Source organism: Semicossyphus pulcher, unplaced genomic scaffold (genome assembly GCF_022749685.1).
Source record: "Semicossyphus pulcher isolate SPU_LCO1_2020_fin unplaced genomic scaffold, fSemPul1.0.p SCAF_22, whole genome shotgun sequence".
Classification (NCBI taxonomy): Eukaryota; Metazoa; Chordata; class Actinopteri; order Labriformes; family Labridae; genus Semicossyphus; species Semicossyphus pulcher.
This window is the reverse complement of record NW_027211696.1, coordinates 6,017,378-6,035,574: the sequence shown is the minus strand read 5'-3', so window position 1 is coordinate 6,035,574 and position 18,197 is coordinate 6,017,378. Positions and strand designations below refer to the sequence as shown.

Here is an 18,197-nt window from a genome sequence, read left to right as displayed (position 1 = left end):
CCTTAAACTGAGGAGGAAGCAACCCGACGGAGAGTCAGGGTGATAGTTAGGTTGGCTGTTGTAACTGAACCCCAGCGGCATGTCAGGCGACAATTAATGAGCTCACCGAGAGTTTACAAGATGCCAGTGCGACATAGTTCAGGAAAACATGTCAAGATGACGGAGTGGAAACTGACGCGGCAAATAACGGAGAAACGGTACTCTCGTTGACAGCTCACGTTAATGTAACGGCTCTGGGTGAGCGAGCTAACGGCGCGAGCCCGTCCGATACCAGCTCTGAGGGGAGTTCAAAGACCGACCGACAGAGCTGTGTTGATTCAGGAAAACTCAAGCAGCAGTAACACCTCAGAGGACTACAGCCAGAGTAAGTTTTGTGTGTGCGTGAGAGTGTGTGTCTATATGTGTGTGTTGACGTTGTGTAATGACCTCAGTTCTAGTTAGCGAAGCATAAACAATTAACGCTAACGGCAAAACACCTGGTCCGTGAAGTATGTGTGTGTGTGTATGTGTGCGTGTGTGTGTGTGACGCATACCTGCCATAGCTGTACAAGAAAAAAACTACGAAACTTTTGTTCATGTGGTTAACACTGCAACATGAAAGTGCCGAACAAAGACAGAAAGCAGACATTCATGAATTGAAATGTGAAGGTAATAAACCTTCTCCTTTGACAGGTCTGATATTTAACTTTAGGTGTATAATTATACTCAATTTACAAGTATAACTACCTGAATCCTAATACAAAGCCCTGCAGTCACCTATATCCTAGCTTTATCACAGTTTTCATTCCTACTCTTATTGTAGTGGCCCACTGGCGGATACAGAAATAACATTTATACAGTGCTTCTTAAAATGTACACCTTCACTGGGCAATATAAGAAAAGTAGGTTAGGTTATGTACAAAATGCCATATTTATTTGCATGTAACATTCTCTTTCAAATAAAACAGTGCACGCGCACACTCGTGCAGAGTTAATGAGTGAAGGGGGGGATCATCGAGCACTTAGGCATAATTAAAGCGTTGTTTTATCGGCGGAAAATATCGGCAGAAAGCCATAACCTGCAGATATTGATAACCTGCCGATAATATCGTGCATCCCTAATATACAGTATATGGTTATGAATGGGCATAATACAGTATTTTTTTCCAAGACATAAACCAATGTAATTTACATACTTAACCATCTCTTCCTTTCTCTCTCTCTCTCTGTCTCTGTCTCTTTGCGATTGACCCAATGTTATGTTTTTCCCTGAGCATGAAACAAAAAAAAAGTAAGTTTCCCAGTTCAGCTTAATCCATCATTAAGCAAGCACTTGGCAACAGTTTCAAGGAGGAACTAGACCATAATTGAGAGCTATGAAAAATGTGGGAGATTATGCATTTTTTAACAATAACAGAAGAGAAGATTGGAGTAGAGTAGTAAACGTTTATGTCCTGGAGGACAATAATTTGCTTGTCAGACTGTTATCCAACACAAAAACATCCAAAGCACCGTATACAAACACTGCACAAGATCCATTTCTCCCACAGTGGTGACACAATGACATCCCAGGTTATGATTTTAATCAGTTCAGTGTTTAGACCAGGCTTATTTACTGTTCAGGGCCTAAATCCAAACTCTTTTCCTGTGGTGTTTACTTTAACTTTATAGTCATGTTGGAGGCTGTTGTTTTAGTGCTTTTGAATTGAGCTGTTATTAGAGCTTGTAAACAGGCTAGCAAGGGCTGTTCTATTAGCCCTTAGCTAGCTGTGCGTTATAAACTGATAATGGAGAGTATAATGAGTTAGTTGATGGTGCTGCCATATGATCTACATGGATATGCTTAAAGTATTAATAATTGATTTTACAAACCAGGTTAATCCTCTTCAGAGCTGTTGTGTCATTTTTCAGTTGAAACTTCATAATGGTTTTAAAAAGGGGAGAAGTGTTGTTGCAATGTTTGAGTCATACCATAACCAACAGGCCTAATATGGAGTCTTAAACTGACTGTAAACCATGTTAAATGTACGACTGTGCTTAGGAAGTAGTATTAAGTCATTACTTATGTAGTATGTCTAATGCAAAGTTAGACATGCTGTTAATAGTGTACTTTACTGTAAATGTTTTTTATGTTGCTTCAAAAAATAAGCAAATATAATCCTGATAGGTTTACATTTAGTTTTAACTGTATGTAGGCGGTGTTGATTCATTAGGCTACTGTTCAAAACGCTAACAGCCACTTGAGCAATTTGTTTCAAGTCTTTACTGGAAGAGGCTAATCATTGACAAACATGTATGGGGAAAGTACAACAGGGGTGATGTGTAATATTCTGCAAAGTGTATCCAGGCCACATACATAGAACTGCACCGTCAGCTGTAATTGAGAAAGATGACTTGGCTAGTTTGAAATGGAACAAACAGCCACAGCAAAGCTAAAGTTACTTGTTTTTTTTATGTTAGAGTTTTGTCAAAATGATGTTCAGTGCAAGGAGTAGAGAATGTAAACATTTGGTCTCTGTCCTATTACTATAGAGAGAGCAACAAACAGTCATAAAAGCCCACACATACTTTGCAGCGGGGAAAGGAGACACGTGTTCCCCGTCTCACTTTCATAGCATTACTCTGCGGTCTATTCTGAACATTTATGTTGATGAAGCGATGTAGAAAAATATGTTTTTTAGATGTTAAGGGTTGATTGAATGTTATGATAAGAATTGGTACAATGCCAAATCAAGCAAGAGAACAATTGTCTTATATGTGCTTCCTATGTCTGTTAAAGTGTACATAACCTAGTGCAGCAAACTGTCACTTATCCCCCTTTCCCACCAAAATGAGAGCGTTGACGTGAGTTTTTCAGACCGGGGAAGACCCGCTTATAAATTCCGATTGTCTCTTTTCTGCTGCGCGCCAGAAAGGGGGCGGCGATAATTACCCGGGTCTACTGCAGAGTCATTTAATCTGGGTCTGAATGCCAAGTATAACCATGTACCATTAAGCAAAAAAGCCAGGTGTTAGTGGGTGTTTTGACCAGTGGGAAAGGGGCTTTAAACTGTGTTCCCCTGAAAGGACGTTTCATGGAGAGAAAACTGTAAGAAAGAGGTATCATGCTTCTTTAGAAAGAGTAAATCAACATACTCGCCTTGATGCAGGAGTTTGTGTATTGCGCCTATAGTAAGAAGAAACATTAAAAGGAAGTGTAATTTTCAAGAGTATTGTGCTTATTTTAAATCATTTCCTAAGTGTGTATGTTACTAGTTACGCTTCCTAGACACTTTTGGGGAAGTTAAATCAAACAGGAACAACAAAGGGAAGTGGGTGAGCAGAAATGCGAAGGACAATATGAACTTTAGACACATCTCTCTCATTGTACTGTTTGCTTAGTAACAAAGGATTACATCACAATCAAAGCAAAGTTTTGGAAAACTTTCTATCCTCTGTCCATTGATTTATCTTTTTAACGTGTGAAAGAAAAGACTTTCTGAGGTGTCTTGCCAAAAAACAGAAAGCAGATTTTTAAACAAACCCTCTTAAAGGAGCAGTTCTCCCCTGGACAAAGCCACTGTCAGTCGAAGCTGGTGTTCTCTGTAATTGACAGAACCAATAATATTTGAAATTGGTGCCAAAGCTGTGGAGAAAGTTGTACAGCTCGTGGTTTCACCCATTCTATATTCCTACAACACCCAGTGTGCATTGTGGCCCTCCCTTGGCCCAGCGAGAGACGCTGTTTTCCAGTCAAGGACATTGATTTCTGCAGGCAATGACTCAAAGCGGTACAGAATCTGAAATACGACGAGAATATAGCGGTGGATCGTCTAAAAAGTCTTGAGCTCTGCAGTCTACATTTCAAACCTGACGATTTTGAACGAGACATGTCTCAGTTTTAAATGTGGAATGTCTAGGAGGGAAAACAGGAGAGCAGGCAGCGTTTCAAGGCACCACACGAAACAAATGTTTTGTTTTACTGTATGTGTTTTTTTCAACTAAACACTGCAGACATGAGGACGTGTAGTTTAGCAAGCTCAATGGCCTCCGCCAGACTACGTAAAACGCGTCATCTTACATAGTCTGGAGGTTTTCCAGTGCCCATTAGAAGAAGCGGATAGCGTCCTCCAAAGGCACAGAGCGAAATTTTATCTTTTTTCCTACCATAATGGCATTACCTCCCCATAATAGCATGATAGGACTTAGGTTGAAAATTGGCGAACTGGCCCTTTAAAGTGTACTCAGACCAAAAGCAAAACAACTTCAAACAGGATTACGAGGCAAAGTTGATCGTTTGAACGATGCTACTCTTTGTTTATTTGCCCACCACGAAAAAAAATCAACTTGAGCAAGAATCTCGTGTGACCCTGTGCCATCTGAAACTCTCACACTAAACTTGCTTGTGGTCTGCAGACAGACCCTACAAGGCAGGAACTTTGACATTGTGCCTCAGGAGGAGTACACTAGCAGCAGCTTTTCAGCATGTTGATTTTTTATTTGTATTAGTGCTGTGAAATGCTGGAATTTTACCCCATTTGTCTTCGCAAAAAGGCTGTAGTTCTGTCAAGTGTAAGGCATGTGCATTTTTTCCTCACAGCAAGGCTGCCAGCACCTGGCTTCAGCTTTTGGATGGCATGCTACTGCTGATGTGTTTAGTGTTATGGTCAAAACTCTGCTAGTCAGGTTTCCGTTGGCATCTCTGCAGTGGAAACCAGAAGCTCCTTGGGAGTTGCCACGTGGTAGCTTTCCTTTTTTTTTTAAAGGGATAGTTCTGTTTGTTTGCAGTTGGGTTGTATGAGATACTTAGCAGTAATAAGTGTATTACATACAGTGTATTGAGGTAACGGCCGGAGTACCGGCACCGGAGCTTGGCTATATGCCGCTGCAGGTCACTTTCACACCTAATTTAAAAATAATAATAATAATAATAATACATTTTATTAATAAGCGCCTTTCCGGACACTCAAGGTCGCTGTACAAAAAAAACACAAACAAGAGTAAAAACACCAACAAGAGTAAAACAAACCAGATAAAATGCATTAAGAGTGGGTGAGGGACAGTGCTTCGAGTTGGGGAGAGTAGGTGAGGCGGAACAGATGGGTTTTGAGATTTGATTTAAAGATCGGGAGGGTGGTGCAGTGTCGGAGGTCGGGTGGGAGGGAATTCCAGAGCTGGGGAGCAGAGCGGCTGAAAGCTCTGGCCCCCATGGTGCTGAGACGGGCAGGGGGTACGGTGAGGTGGATGGAGGAGGAAGACCGGAGGGTGTGGGATGGAGTGGCAATGTGCAGGAGGTCGGAGAGGTAGGGAGGGGCGAGGTTGTGAATAGATTTTAAAGTATACAGAAGGATTTTGTAGGTGATCCGTTGGTTGATTGGGAGCCAGTGGAGTTGCTGTAGGATGGGGGTGATGTGGTGGGAAGAAGGTGTTCTGGTGATGATCCGGGCAGCAGAGTTCTGGACAAGCTGAAGTTTATGGAGGGCTTTTCCACTTATAAGGACGTCTCGCCTAAAAATCAATAGTGGTTTCCATCGTATGCTATATTTAAGGACTTTAGAATACCAAGAAAGGTTTATATTGAAGAAGCTGGATCCTGCAATCATTATTTAGTTTTACAATAATTCAAAACTGTTGCCAGTTAATTTTCCACCAACTGTTTGTTTCAAGTTTAGTTTTGTATTTAAGAAATCCTTGCCACTTTGTCCATGAGTACTACTGTATTTGCTTTGCTGTACGACATGAATAATCAGGATAATTATGTATTAGGATACATCGGAAAATACTCCATCTGTTGTCCTGGAATCTTTTACTGTATGGCACATGTTTGGATTTGTGGGTTCTTTCCAGTCTTCCCGATTTCCTCAAGGTTTTGCAGGTGAGGGCAGCTCTGTCATCTCAGGTTCTATTCACAGTGTGATTCAATAATCAAACTTATATGATGCCAGTTTAAAGAGGATCTATTAGTGATTGTACCATATTTTTGTGGTCTGACTACAACTCAGCTCAGGTCAGCTTAGGCCGAAGTTATAAAGCGGACTTGTTTTATGTCTAGGGATGGGTATCGAGACGTGATTGGTCAGTAAGTACCGATAAACTAATCGACAAATGGTGCTCCTATCGGTATTTGTGTAAACATTCTGTCTTATTTAAGGTCGTTTTCATTTGATTGTTTCATTCTTACGTAGCTGGCATCCGAACACAAAGTTCAACGGTCTATAAATCTGAAGCGGTGCAGCGTGTTTGACTGCTTTAGCAAAACGGCTAATGCTAATGCCGTTGCTAGTGTACTGCTCGTACGTCCTCAGTGCAGCCTCCGAGTCCCGGTGGCTCCGATGGCAATGCTGCAGATGGGATTAGCCAAATTAAAAATGCAGTTTAAACGCATGGTTCTTATGAATAAGCCTGTAGTTATTCAGTCACTGTTGTTAGCATGACTTCTAAGTCATGTTCCAATGTAATCCATAAACAGTGTCGGTCAAGCAGCAGCCCCAGCTTTATCTGCAGTGGGTAATGTTAGCAGAAGTCAGATATCCAAGTTAAGCCCATTCTCCATTGATAAATGAGGGAAATGACAGGAACAAACCGCAGAATGTCACAGAGCTGTCGCCAAGTTTACTGTAACAGATTTACTTCACTGCAGTGAAGTCCAGTTGGTTCAGGTGCGCTTATAACTGACAGCTCGCCTAAGTGGGAATTTTTGAGTTGCCATGACATTTCTAAGCTTAATCCAAAAGGCAACTGGACTTAAGCTTAGATGACCTGGATGACTGAGAACCTTCACAGACAAGTGGCCATGACAGCCAGAAACATTTACTACTGTTGATGTTAATTGTTACTGTAGGAAGATGACCACAGCCCTTAACCCCAGTTACAACCCCCCTTCCAGAGACACATTATCAGACACCCTAGTAAAGACATGTCTTTATTTCCTGCACCAAATAATGGAGAGTAGTATCGATAAGAGTATCGATAAATATCGGTATTGATACCGATATCGATAAAATCCTAACCCATTCCTCTTCGTGGCAAGCATCACGGTTTTATTCATATTAAGCAGAATGTGTTTTACTCCTCTGTGCAAATGTTATATCGTTTATTAAAGGCCAGTTAGACTAAAAATATGGATTTGACAATATTTTTTTATACGGCAGATGGTTTTACTTGTCATAGCAGAAAAAGCACAGGTGATCCTAATGACACTGGCGATGGGTTTGTTCTACTGTATTTTGTAGTCATAATTGATTTTACACCTGCGCTTTTAAGACTGTGATATGTCCAAGTCTTTTAGGTACAATGAGTAAATAATAAGTCACTTACTGTGGAAATACAGCATTTCATTGACATGAACTAAAATGGTACAGAAAATGAAGGAATGAAACACCCATCTATCTATAAGACAGTCTATCAGCAAGCTGTTTTCTAGTGGGAAGGTTGTGTCCTTGGCTTATAAGAGCTGGGAGGTACTCAAAACATCCAGTGCTCTAAATTCAGTTTTTAAATTGTTCCATATTCTAGTTGCTCAGCATGTAACTTGATCCAAACTTTTCAACAGTTACTTGGCCAGTGCAACATAGTTAGAGGCAGATTAATTGGTTGTATCATTGGCCAGCATTGGAGCAAAACAGCCATCAATGGCAAAATGTTTCCGAGCAGATAGCTCCTCTGACCTCAACCAGCAACCAGTACCAGATAAGACACTGCTAGGACTTGGTCCAACTCTGTGCCTGTCTGTTACATGATAACAGTTTTGGGTGTGTAAACACTCTGACAGAAAGTTGAGAGAGAGCAGTGTTTTTCTGTTACGCTTAAACATGTGCACTTTCATATCAAAGGACTCCCACTGTGTTGCATCTATAACTTTCTTCCTCACCTGCTGAGAGCTTTTAAACTAATACAATACTTTGCACCGTTATTTGCTCATATTTTACTTCCACGTTGCACCTGCTTCTGTGCTGTGCTCAAACATTTAACGACTACGACTGATAAAAAATTTACATAAAATTTCCACTGACACTGTTTGCAGCTGGCACATTCAAATTTTATCCTGGCTAGAATGAAACCAAATCCCACATTAATCCTCAAGTCAGATTAGGTTAGTTTGACAGCAACAAAACATAATGGTGTCCCTCAAGGCTTAGTAATAGGCCTATTGCTGTTTACTCTGTAATAATGTTTATTTTCAAACTCTGTGCTGTATTGCCCATTTTTAGGCTGTTGATAACAACCTCCAGTTCTCTCTTTTCATTTTAAAGTTTGTTAACTCAAAGAAGATACATTTTTGTATTTCACATCGGAGCAAACCATTGATAGTTACATTCTTTCCCATGCTCCAAATGGAGATTGAATTGATAATCCATCATACAGTTTTTTTTTTTTTTACTTTTACTTGCACTCAAACAAATCTCCACATCAGAGCCCTATATCCACAAACACTTAATTTGAAAGAGTAAATAAAGCTATTACCCAGAATTCACACAGGCACAGTGTTAAAAAACCCCAAGCTGCTTATTTATCGTTTATTATCGTCGTGATGGTTCTGGATTTTGTATCATGCTCTGCTTGAAATCTCATTGGCAGAGCGTTTCTCAACAAAAAACCTGTTTTCACTCTGTGAAGAAATTTACTTGGAAGCTGCAGCGGGGACTTAACATTAGACTCTGGCCACTTCGACTCTAAAAACTACAGAAAAGCTCTGCAAACTGAATGTGCTGCAGGTCCATATTAAAGATACATTGTGAGAAAACCGCAGTCAAGTTCAGTTGTTGTAGAAATGGCACAAATACAAAATGGTACGCTTTTGGAATAATCGATCAATCAGTTTTATTTATATAGTGCCAAACCATAACCAAAGTTATCTGAAGACACTTTACTAAAAGAGAATAGTCAGTCCATTCTTTAGGGCGGCTGTGGCTCAGTGGTAGAGTCAGTCTTCTCTCAACTGTAAAGTTGGGGGTTTGATCCCTGACTGCTACAGTCCACACGTCGAAGCGTCCTCGTGCAAGACACTGAACCCCAGATTGGATGTGAATGTGCAAAGATCCTGATTGGAGATTGGCATTTTTTTCCATGTCTGGGTCGTTTATACAGTATAGGTTTATAGCAGGGGTGGCCGATATGACCTACAATTTATATCTATTAATATTTATTTTCCTTTTGGCGGTATCGATATTATAATAAGATGAAAAAGTGCTCTACTTAAAACATGATTCTAGCTCTTTTTGCTTTATTGTTAATGTAAGTACATATGTACATATAAACAATTAACAATTATACTTAATATTATTTGGCACTTTAAAGTCTATTTTCTAATTTGCATAACAAAAATCCTCCTACTTTTACCACACTGCTTCAGCGACTACAAATAGACTTGTGGGCTGCAGCTGGGTTACTTGTCATCTACCGTTTCTAACAGCGTTCAAATGTATGTTTGATCAGCGTGACCAGCCAGGTGACGGTACCTTTTGGAAACGAAACTCACGCATCCTACTTCCTGACGCCAAGCGCACAACCTCATGCCGTGTGTGCACAGCAGGTGAACATTTTATGTTTATCAAGATATTAACGCGATTGCAAAATCTATATCATGTTAGAACGTGACACCGATGAAACCAGGATACCACCCACCCCTTACTTACAGCAATGATTTCAGTGAGTTGTCTTTTTGTTGTTGATTTTAAGGAGCTTTTGGTTTAAAATGTTTTGCAGTGTATAGTTGTTTGACTTAGTTATCTTACAGTAATGTTTGTGCAGTTTGTTTGAGTTATATTTGTATTCATACAATCGCACTTCCTCTTAATGGTTTTTCACCCTTATCAACTGATATTACCGCCCTTGTTTGGCTGCGCAACACCGGAAGAGACCAGAAGTGTTAGGATGTGGTGCTGTGGGCCAATATTGTAGGCTAGACTGTAGCTTTTATATCCATTTACTGTGTGAATTTTCAACACTGTGTAGGGAAATCATGTATGCAAAATAATTTTTGAATGTTCAGCTCCAAAATAGACAGAACACACTAAAAACACCTCCATTATCTCAACCCTCACACACACACACAGCTTGTTTGATCTTGAATGTGGCAAAACAAAAGTAAGTCACATTGTCTATTTGGTCGGCCTTTACCACTTTAAGGCCACATCAGCTAGCCTCTGATCAAAAGCAGACAGGCAGTGCAGAGCCACGTACCAGATGTGTATCTGTTATTTAAGTATTAGACTTGGAAAAAGCATGGTTCTTTCTCTTTGCATTTACTGTGTAATCCATCACCTCAGTGCTCTGCATCAAAGCTAAACTAGGCTAATCACATTTTTCAGTGTTTCCTTAAAAGAAAAACAGGAGAGTTTAAAAAACACTGAAAAAAAAGCCAAAATAAATTAATGTTGTGAAAAATGGAAGTGTTAAGAAAAGCCAATATGAGGATACGAATACCAACAAATTAAAATTCTTAAATTCATCAGCATTGTCATGAAAAGTAACTGATGAGACTGTACTTAGGTACGGCAGTGGTGATGCATGTGCATGCTCACAGTGCTATCATGCTAATGCTAAGATGGCATAATAATTACCATGACTGTGTTTGAAATGCCATACTATATACTATATACTAAATACCATACTACATGCTATACTGCATACTGCGTTCGGTGGTAGTGTGTCGTATGGAGGAGCATATTAATTTTGCAGAATGCTACGGCAGGCGGAAGTAAACAATAACCAGCACTTCTTTAGCTATAGCGCCCCCTTCTGCTTGAATGTAATTTTAACTGCCGCTGTGACATTCCAGCGCTTTGCATTGTGGGATACAGTAGACGAGGTAGACTGGTCCGATGCATACTGGAGATTTTCTCCGATTCAGTACGACATCCGGGTATTTTTGGCATAATGCACATTTTGTTTTTGTTTGCCTGCTACATTTTGGCCAAATCAGTATCAGTAATTTTACAATGTTAGCTCCCTAAACTAAGTTTGCTTGACGTAAAGGACATGAATGTTTGTTTTTTAACAATTTTCATGGTGATCCATCCAACAGTTATCACCACTCAAAACTAATATTAGTTTGCTGGTTCAGGTCAGCAGGCCTTGGTCAGTTTGAACCAGAATTGTGGACAGACATCGTACTTCGACATCCGAAGAGCCAGGCTGCACACATCACTAAAGACCTACAGAATTTCTTAAATATCACTAAATTTAAATACAACAGAATTGTATTGAAAACATCTACCAGCTGACAGGGGAGCTAAATGCGAGAAAATACCAAATGTTGGTCTATGAACTGACACATATAGTTTGAAGACTGACAAAGATAGTAAGCCTACTGCACTGCGGTCCTGTGAGAAGTCATGTGTTCTGAATGTAATTGGTGATAAGTGATGCTCATCTCGTGGAAGATGACAGTTTATGGTTATAGAGAATGATACAGCAACATCTCAGGCATCTGAATCAGCTGCTGTCCCAAATGTCTGTGGTCGCTAAAAATGTACTGGTGTTATGCGTTGTGTAATTTGCCAGATGTGTCATAAACACTATAATGCTGACTCCAAACATTAATTTTGCAAACTTCCTGACTTGCCTCAGCCTTTCCTCACCTTGGGAGCATGAGTGAGTAATGGCTTCTCTTCATCTGCTGTAACACATTTCTGCTTCTCTCCTTTTTATTCCAACTCTGGCTATCACTTTCATTTCAGCCCGCTCCATCCTTAAAGCTGCAGTAGGTAAGATGGAGAAGAGAGCGGACTTTGCTCCAATATTTGAAAGATCACAACCTCCAGGTCCCTCCCGTTCTCTCTCTCCGCGGCGCACAGTCCTGCCTCCAAAGCCCTCCCTGCAGAGGAGGCTGTCATGCGCGCGCAAGCTAGTAACCACAGCAACTGAAGGAGCCAGATATACACTATGTAAAAACGTGAAATGACAACAACCGCACCACCAACACTATGGAAGCAGATACACATCAAACCAGTGGAAATCTGTTTTTTTTTTGCTGTGAACGGTAATCTACAGCTAATTCTATTTTGCAAAACCACCAGCACTTAGTTAGCTAACAGAAACTGTGGAAAAAACAGTGCCGACTAAGCAGTAACACGCTGATGGTGTGAACATTTAGCCGTGAGAGCACAGGCACACAGAACTATCAGAAGAAAGCCCGAAACGGTAACACTACCTAGGCACTTCAGAGATATTTTCAGCCACACCGCCATGAAACAACGCAGAACAGCAGCCGCATTGAGAACAAGCTAACGTTAGCCTGACTGCAACACTAATGTAACACAACGTCACAGTAACCGCAGACATCTTAGCAATGTGAAACAAATACAGGAGAGATGAAGCTGGGGTGATTACCTGTCGAGCAGAACTCAGCGTCGCTTTTTAATCTTTTCAGGTCCCGTAGCTCTCTCCACCTCGGAAATGCCGCTCCAATGTTTACTCTGGTTTCATTTCTGTCTTGGTCCAACTCTTTCTTTTTAGCTTGCTCTTCCTCATTTCTCTTCTTCGGTTTAACGGTCTTTGTAGTGTAAGCCGTAGTTGGCAGTGGAGGGATGGGCAGTTTCTTCATTCACACAAACCGGCTGAGGCTGCGCACACTGAAGAGATTGAGCTTGACCGTGTGAACATGTGCGGAATAGTGGTGCTGCGCAGCGTGTGATTGACAGCAGCCTGAGAGACTGATCGGCTCTGATTGGTTGTTGTGTTTCGGGAGCGTTGGATTGTTACAAATGTCATTAGGAGCAGTAGGAGGAGCCAGAGGAACATGAATATCTATCTCATGTACTACTGCATGTTTAAAGTGACAGTTTTAATAATCTTACCTACTACAGCTTTAATGCTTTCTTTGGAGGAGCTCTTTTCCTCTTTTTCCTGCAGGGTTCACTTGAGGACTTGTGACTGTATTTTCCAATTTCCCTCACCCCATTCAAACTCTCTCTGCATTTTTAAAATAATCATTTCAAAGTAATAGTTTAAGGAAATATTATTGCAGTACTGACAGGATACAGAAGAAGAAAGATACTCCATGAATAATAGTTGTAAACAATGATAAAGAAAAAAAGTGTAACCTGATAAGAAAGGTTTCATTTGGCCCTTTCTGTGGGACTGAAGTGTAATTAAAATAAGCCATGCGAATGTGACTAATGTGTTTTTTCAAGCCTTCTTAATCTTATTCTGATAAGTGGATTCCATTTCTTGTTTTTCCTGCAGGGTTTGTTTGAGGGCCTGCCTGTAGTGACAGGACCTCCTTAGAAGCGAGCCAGATCTTATGGCTCTCGGTTCTCGGAAAGAAACGGAGTCATAAGATCTGAGTAATTCGGCATAAAGGGGAGTGAATTTGGGCACAACTATAAAAAGAACGGCTCACCTACGACCCGGTTCCCGTCGTTCGCACTAAAGAGCCACTCAAAAGAATCGGATCGTTTGCGAACGTCACAACACGAGAGGACAAGAAAACAGATACTACAGAAATGATCGAAAAGGAAAAAGCAATAAAGTTGTTTCCTTTAAATTGATTATTAAAGGTTTAATCGGGCCCTTTAGAAAGGACTTTATTCAAAGTAAAATTTTACTGTGCCTGAGGTTCTTACAACCCACCTTAATCATATTATGATAAGTTGATTAAAGTTAGAAATCTTTCTTCTATCTAAGACATGACAAGCAAATACAGTTATGTGTCTTCACACCCCCTTAAAGGTCCTGAATGTAACTTATTGACCGGCATCATGTTCACCGGCATCATGTTGTCCAAAATCTAAGTTAGTATCATGTTAGCTGGCAAAGTTATTTCTCAAGCTAGACTGACAACACTGACGTACACACTCAGATGGTATGCTAAGGTTAGCCAACTAGCTCTAACATAACTACACTGCATGGATCTGGCATTGTGCTTCATAACCAAACGGCATATTACTCAATTACCAGCCAGATCAGCCCCGGGAGTCTGCGCGAGTTAGCTGATGTTATCCACTCAACGGTATTTTGCTATGTTGCCTAATTGGCAAATCGCCTGCGATAGCACACAAGCTAACGTTGGCTTGTTTGCTAATGGTAGCTTGTTGCCAGCTTACTTACAACAGAGCAACAACAAGCAACAACAAGCTTACAACACATAGCAAGAAAACCAATTCTGAGTCTGTTTTGATCCCCAAAAGCAATCGTAGGTATATACAACCCCTGGCAAAAATTATGGAATCACCAGTCTCGGAGGATGTTCATTCAGTTGTTTAATTTTGTAGAAAAAAAGCAGATCACAGACATGACACAAAACTAAAGTCATTTCAAATGGCAACTCTCTGGCTTTAAGAAACACTAAAAGAAATCAAGAAAAAAAAATGCGGTAGTCAGTAACAGTTACTTCTTTAGACCAAGCAGAGGGAAAAAATTATGGAATCACTCAATTCTGAGGAAAAAATTATGGAATCACTCAATTCTGAGGAAAGAATTATGGAATCACCCTGTAAATTTCCATTCCCAAAACTAACACCTGCATCAGATTAGATCTGCTCATTAGTCTGCAGTTAAACAGGAGTGATCACACCTTGGAGAGCTGTTGCACCAAGTGGACTGACATGAATCATGGCTCCAACACAAGAGATGTCAATTGAAACAAAGGAGAGGATTATCAAACTTCTTAAAGAAGGTAAATCATCATGCAATGTTGCAAAAGATGTTGGTTGTTCACAGTCAGCTGTGTCTAAAATCTGGACCAAGTACAAACAAGATGGGAAGGTTGTTAAAGGCAAGCATACTGGTAGACCAAGGAAGACATCAAAGCGTCAAGACAGAAAACTTAAAGCAATATGTCTTGAAAACAGAAAATGCACAGCAAAACAAATGAGGAACAAATGGGAGGAAACTGGAGTCAACGTCTGTGACCGAACTGTAAGAAACCGCCTAAAGGAAATGGGATTTACATACAGGAAAGCTAAATGAAAGCCATCATTAACACCTAAACAGAAAAAAACAATGGGCTAAGGAAAGGCAATCGTGGACTGTGGATGACTGGATGAAAGTCATATTCAGTGATGAATCACGAATCTGCATTGGGCAAGGTGATGATGCTGGAACTTTTGTTTGGTGCCGTTCCAATGAGATTTATGAAGACGACTGCCTGAAGAAAACATGCAAATTTCCACAGTCATTGATGATATGGGGCTGCATGTCAGGTAAAGGCACTGGGGAGATGGCTGTCATTACATCTTCAATAAATGCACAAGTTTACGTTGACATTTTGGACACTTTTCTTATCCCATCAATTGAAAGGGCGTTTGGGGATGATGAAATCATTTTTCAGGATGATAATGCATCTTGCCATAGAGCAAAAACTGTGAAAACATTCATTGAAGAAAGACACCTAAGGTCAATGTCATGGTCTACAAACAGTCCGGATCTCAATCCAATTGAAAATCTGTGGTGGAAGTTGAAGAAAATGGTCCATGACAAGGCACCAACCTGCAAAGCTGATCTGGCAAAAGCAATCAGAGAAAGTTGGAGCCAGATTGATGAAGAGAACTGTTTGTCACTCATTAAGTCCATGCCTCTGAGACTGCGAGCTGTTATAAAAGCCAGAGGTGGTGCAACAAAGTACTAGTGGTGTGTTGAAGTGTTCTTTTGTTGTTGTTTTTTTTTCATGATTCCATAATTTTTTCCTCAGAATTGAGTGATTCCATAATTTTTTCCCTCTGCTTGGTCTAAAGAAGTAACTGTTACTGACTACCACATTTTTTTTTCTTGATTTCTTTTAGTGTTTCTTAAAGCCAGAGAGTTGCCATTTGAAATGACTTTAGTTTTGTGTCATGTCTGTGATCTGCTTTTTTTCTACAAAATTAAACAACTGAATGAACATCCTCCGAGACTGGTGATTCCATAATTTTTGCCAGGGGTTGTATGAGTCGCATGCCCCTGCTCGCATGGTCAGACGGGCTTCACTAGATAAAACTTTTTGGGGTTTTTATTCTGTGTGACCTTTGTGTAGGTGTTGTTGTGGGTGCCAGTTGTTTGTTGGCATAATACATCTTCATTTCACAGCTTGCGTTGTCTCGTGTTGCACACTGTTGATTGTAGTGGGCTCTCGGGAGAGGTGCGAGTGTGCAGATACGCCACATCCTCTTCTTTCGCGGAAAAAACGTCTGAAGTGCTTTACATAAAAATCAGAGGCAATGGAGGAAGTTGGGGAAGGTCTCAATTTTTCAGTTCCTCTACTACCCCCTCACACATTGGCAATAAAATATGATATTTGATTGATGAATTCATGTAAAATCTTACATATAGCTCCTTTAATTGAATAATAAGTCATACGTTCAGTAGAAAGACTATATTTGTCATTCAAAGCGAAATCTCACATAGACCTTTTACTATCACCATCATTGAATGAAAAGTTTAATTTGTCCAATACTTTGGTTTATACCCCAGAATACACCTTTAAAACTAATAACACTAGCCTCAGGTGTGCTTTGTGTTTGGTGGTCATTTGCAAATGTTAGCAGCATGCTGTACGTACTGTAAAACACTGCTAGTTAGAACTTTCTACTCACTCACATACGTCCTGTGTTTTATCCTTTGTACCCTTACAGTTGGATGTTTGAGTCAAGCATCACATGGTCTGTATAATGCTGACAGACATGGACCCGTCCGCCTCCAGTCCGACAGCAAATCACAATGGCCTCCACTCCGACCTCGACCCAGCAGCTGGACTCGACCAAAAGCAGGAGAACGTCGCCACCTGCCTCACCGTCCACCTGTACTACCCTGGGAAAGGTGGAGGAGGGGGCGGGGCCAACAGTTCAGAAAGTGTGCTCACGTTTCCACCTGGAGAGTACATAGCGGAGGAATTGTGCATCAGTGCGGCGAAAGCATGTGGTGAGTCATAAGTAGATTTCAGTTCTGCCGTCTGCTCACACACCAATTACAGATAATTCACATGAGATTTTACGTAACATCAGTTTAATAGGGGCATGACATGACTGCTAATAAAAGAAACATGAATAATAAGTACTAGGAATCAGAGGAAAACCACTAACTCTAAATGGGTCAGGGTAAATAAACAATGTTTTGTATTTTATGCTTCTTAGGAATATTTTTCATTATTCACAGACATTAGAAAGTAAAAGGGGCATGCCTTTTATTTGGGCATTTTTGCTAAGTTGAATATGTAGTGAGACTGTTGTGAATGTGAAATCATTAATACATGAAACGTACAGAACAGATGAGTGTACTACAAAGCTAAATTCATGGATAAGCGAGGTCTTTTGATCTAAAGCCAGAGTTTTAGGGCGCATTTACACCTAAAGTCTGTTAGTTTGGTCTGAATCAAAGACCAAATTGTTACAAAGTTGCATTTTGCCTCGAGTTTGGTTTGTGTTCACACGGCGGCTTTTACCAGCAGACCACAGTTTTGATGCATGAGGAAACTGGTCAGAATTTCCACATGGGAAAACTGCCTGAAGTAAACAAAGCAAGAGCGCACACTGATCAATCACACTCAACATGATCGCGGACTTTAATGTTTTGTTGTCGGTGTTTTTTACTTTTAACCGACATTGATCCACAGATCGATCAGTTCGACCTCCTTTAGTTTTTCACTGAACAGTTTGAACACCCTGTCTGTCCTCTACTCATCTCGCTGCGTGTCTCTGCAAATGTCAGCACCCGTAAATATACTACAATGACAATGCACAGTTTTATGGTTTGTTTCCTGTATTTGCAGCTACTTTAAGTCCGTTTACGTTCTCACTAGAATCAAACCGGACCTTGGTTCGTTTGGAAACGGACCGGGACTGGTCTTTTCTAGCGGACCATGATCCCGTTGTTTGGTCTGCACCAGAGTTTCATTCATTCACACCACCTTAACGAACCGCACCGAGGGGACAAACGCTCCAGGGTTTGGTTCAATCGGACTAAACAAGGCTGGTGTGAACCCGCCCTTAGTCTTATGAAGCTGGCTTTGTTTTTACCTGGTACGATTTCCATAGTAACTGATGCTGCACACCTAAGGCACAGCAGCTACAGTACAGACCACTATGGATTATGTTTTCATGCTTGGTCCTGATTCCCTGTCTGTTGTAGCACTGCAGCTACAATGCAGATTACAAAATTGATTAGTCTACAGGTGTTCTATCTCAGATTTCATGTAATCAAAGTATATTTACTTAATTTGAAATTTTGAAGGGATGTGTCTATCATTCTGGGAGTGTCAGAGCAAATTTTGAGCATACTGTTGAAATAATGTGTATCATTGTTAAGATCAGGTTCAAATGTAT

General features: G+C 40.5%; 1 protein-coding gene across 3 annotated transcripts in view; it reads left to right on the top strand.

The window, feature by feature from the left end:
* jak2a (Janus kinase 2a) overlaps positions 1-18,197 on the top strand; it is a 41,097-nt gene continuing 22,900 nt past the window's right edge. For 2 of the 3 annotated variants that reach the window (XM_069673033.1, XM_069673031.1), the window contains exons 1-2: positions 1-364; positions 16,512-16,797. In XM_069673033.1, coding sequence (XP_069529134.1) covers positions 16,536-16,797 — 262 coding nt within the window. In that variant the 5' untranslated portion in view covers positions 1-364; positions 16,512-16,535. Of the gene's footprint in view, positions 365-9,398; positions 9,491-16,511; positions 16,798-18,197 lie in introns of those variants that run through there. The other variant, XM_069673032.1, reaches the window with a different exon arrangement.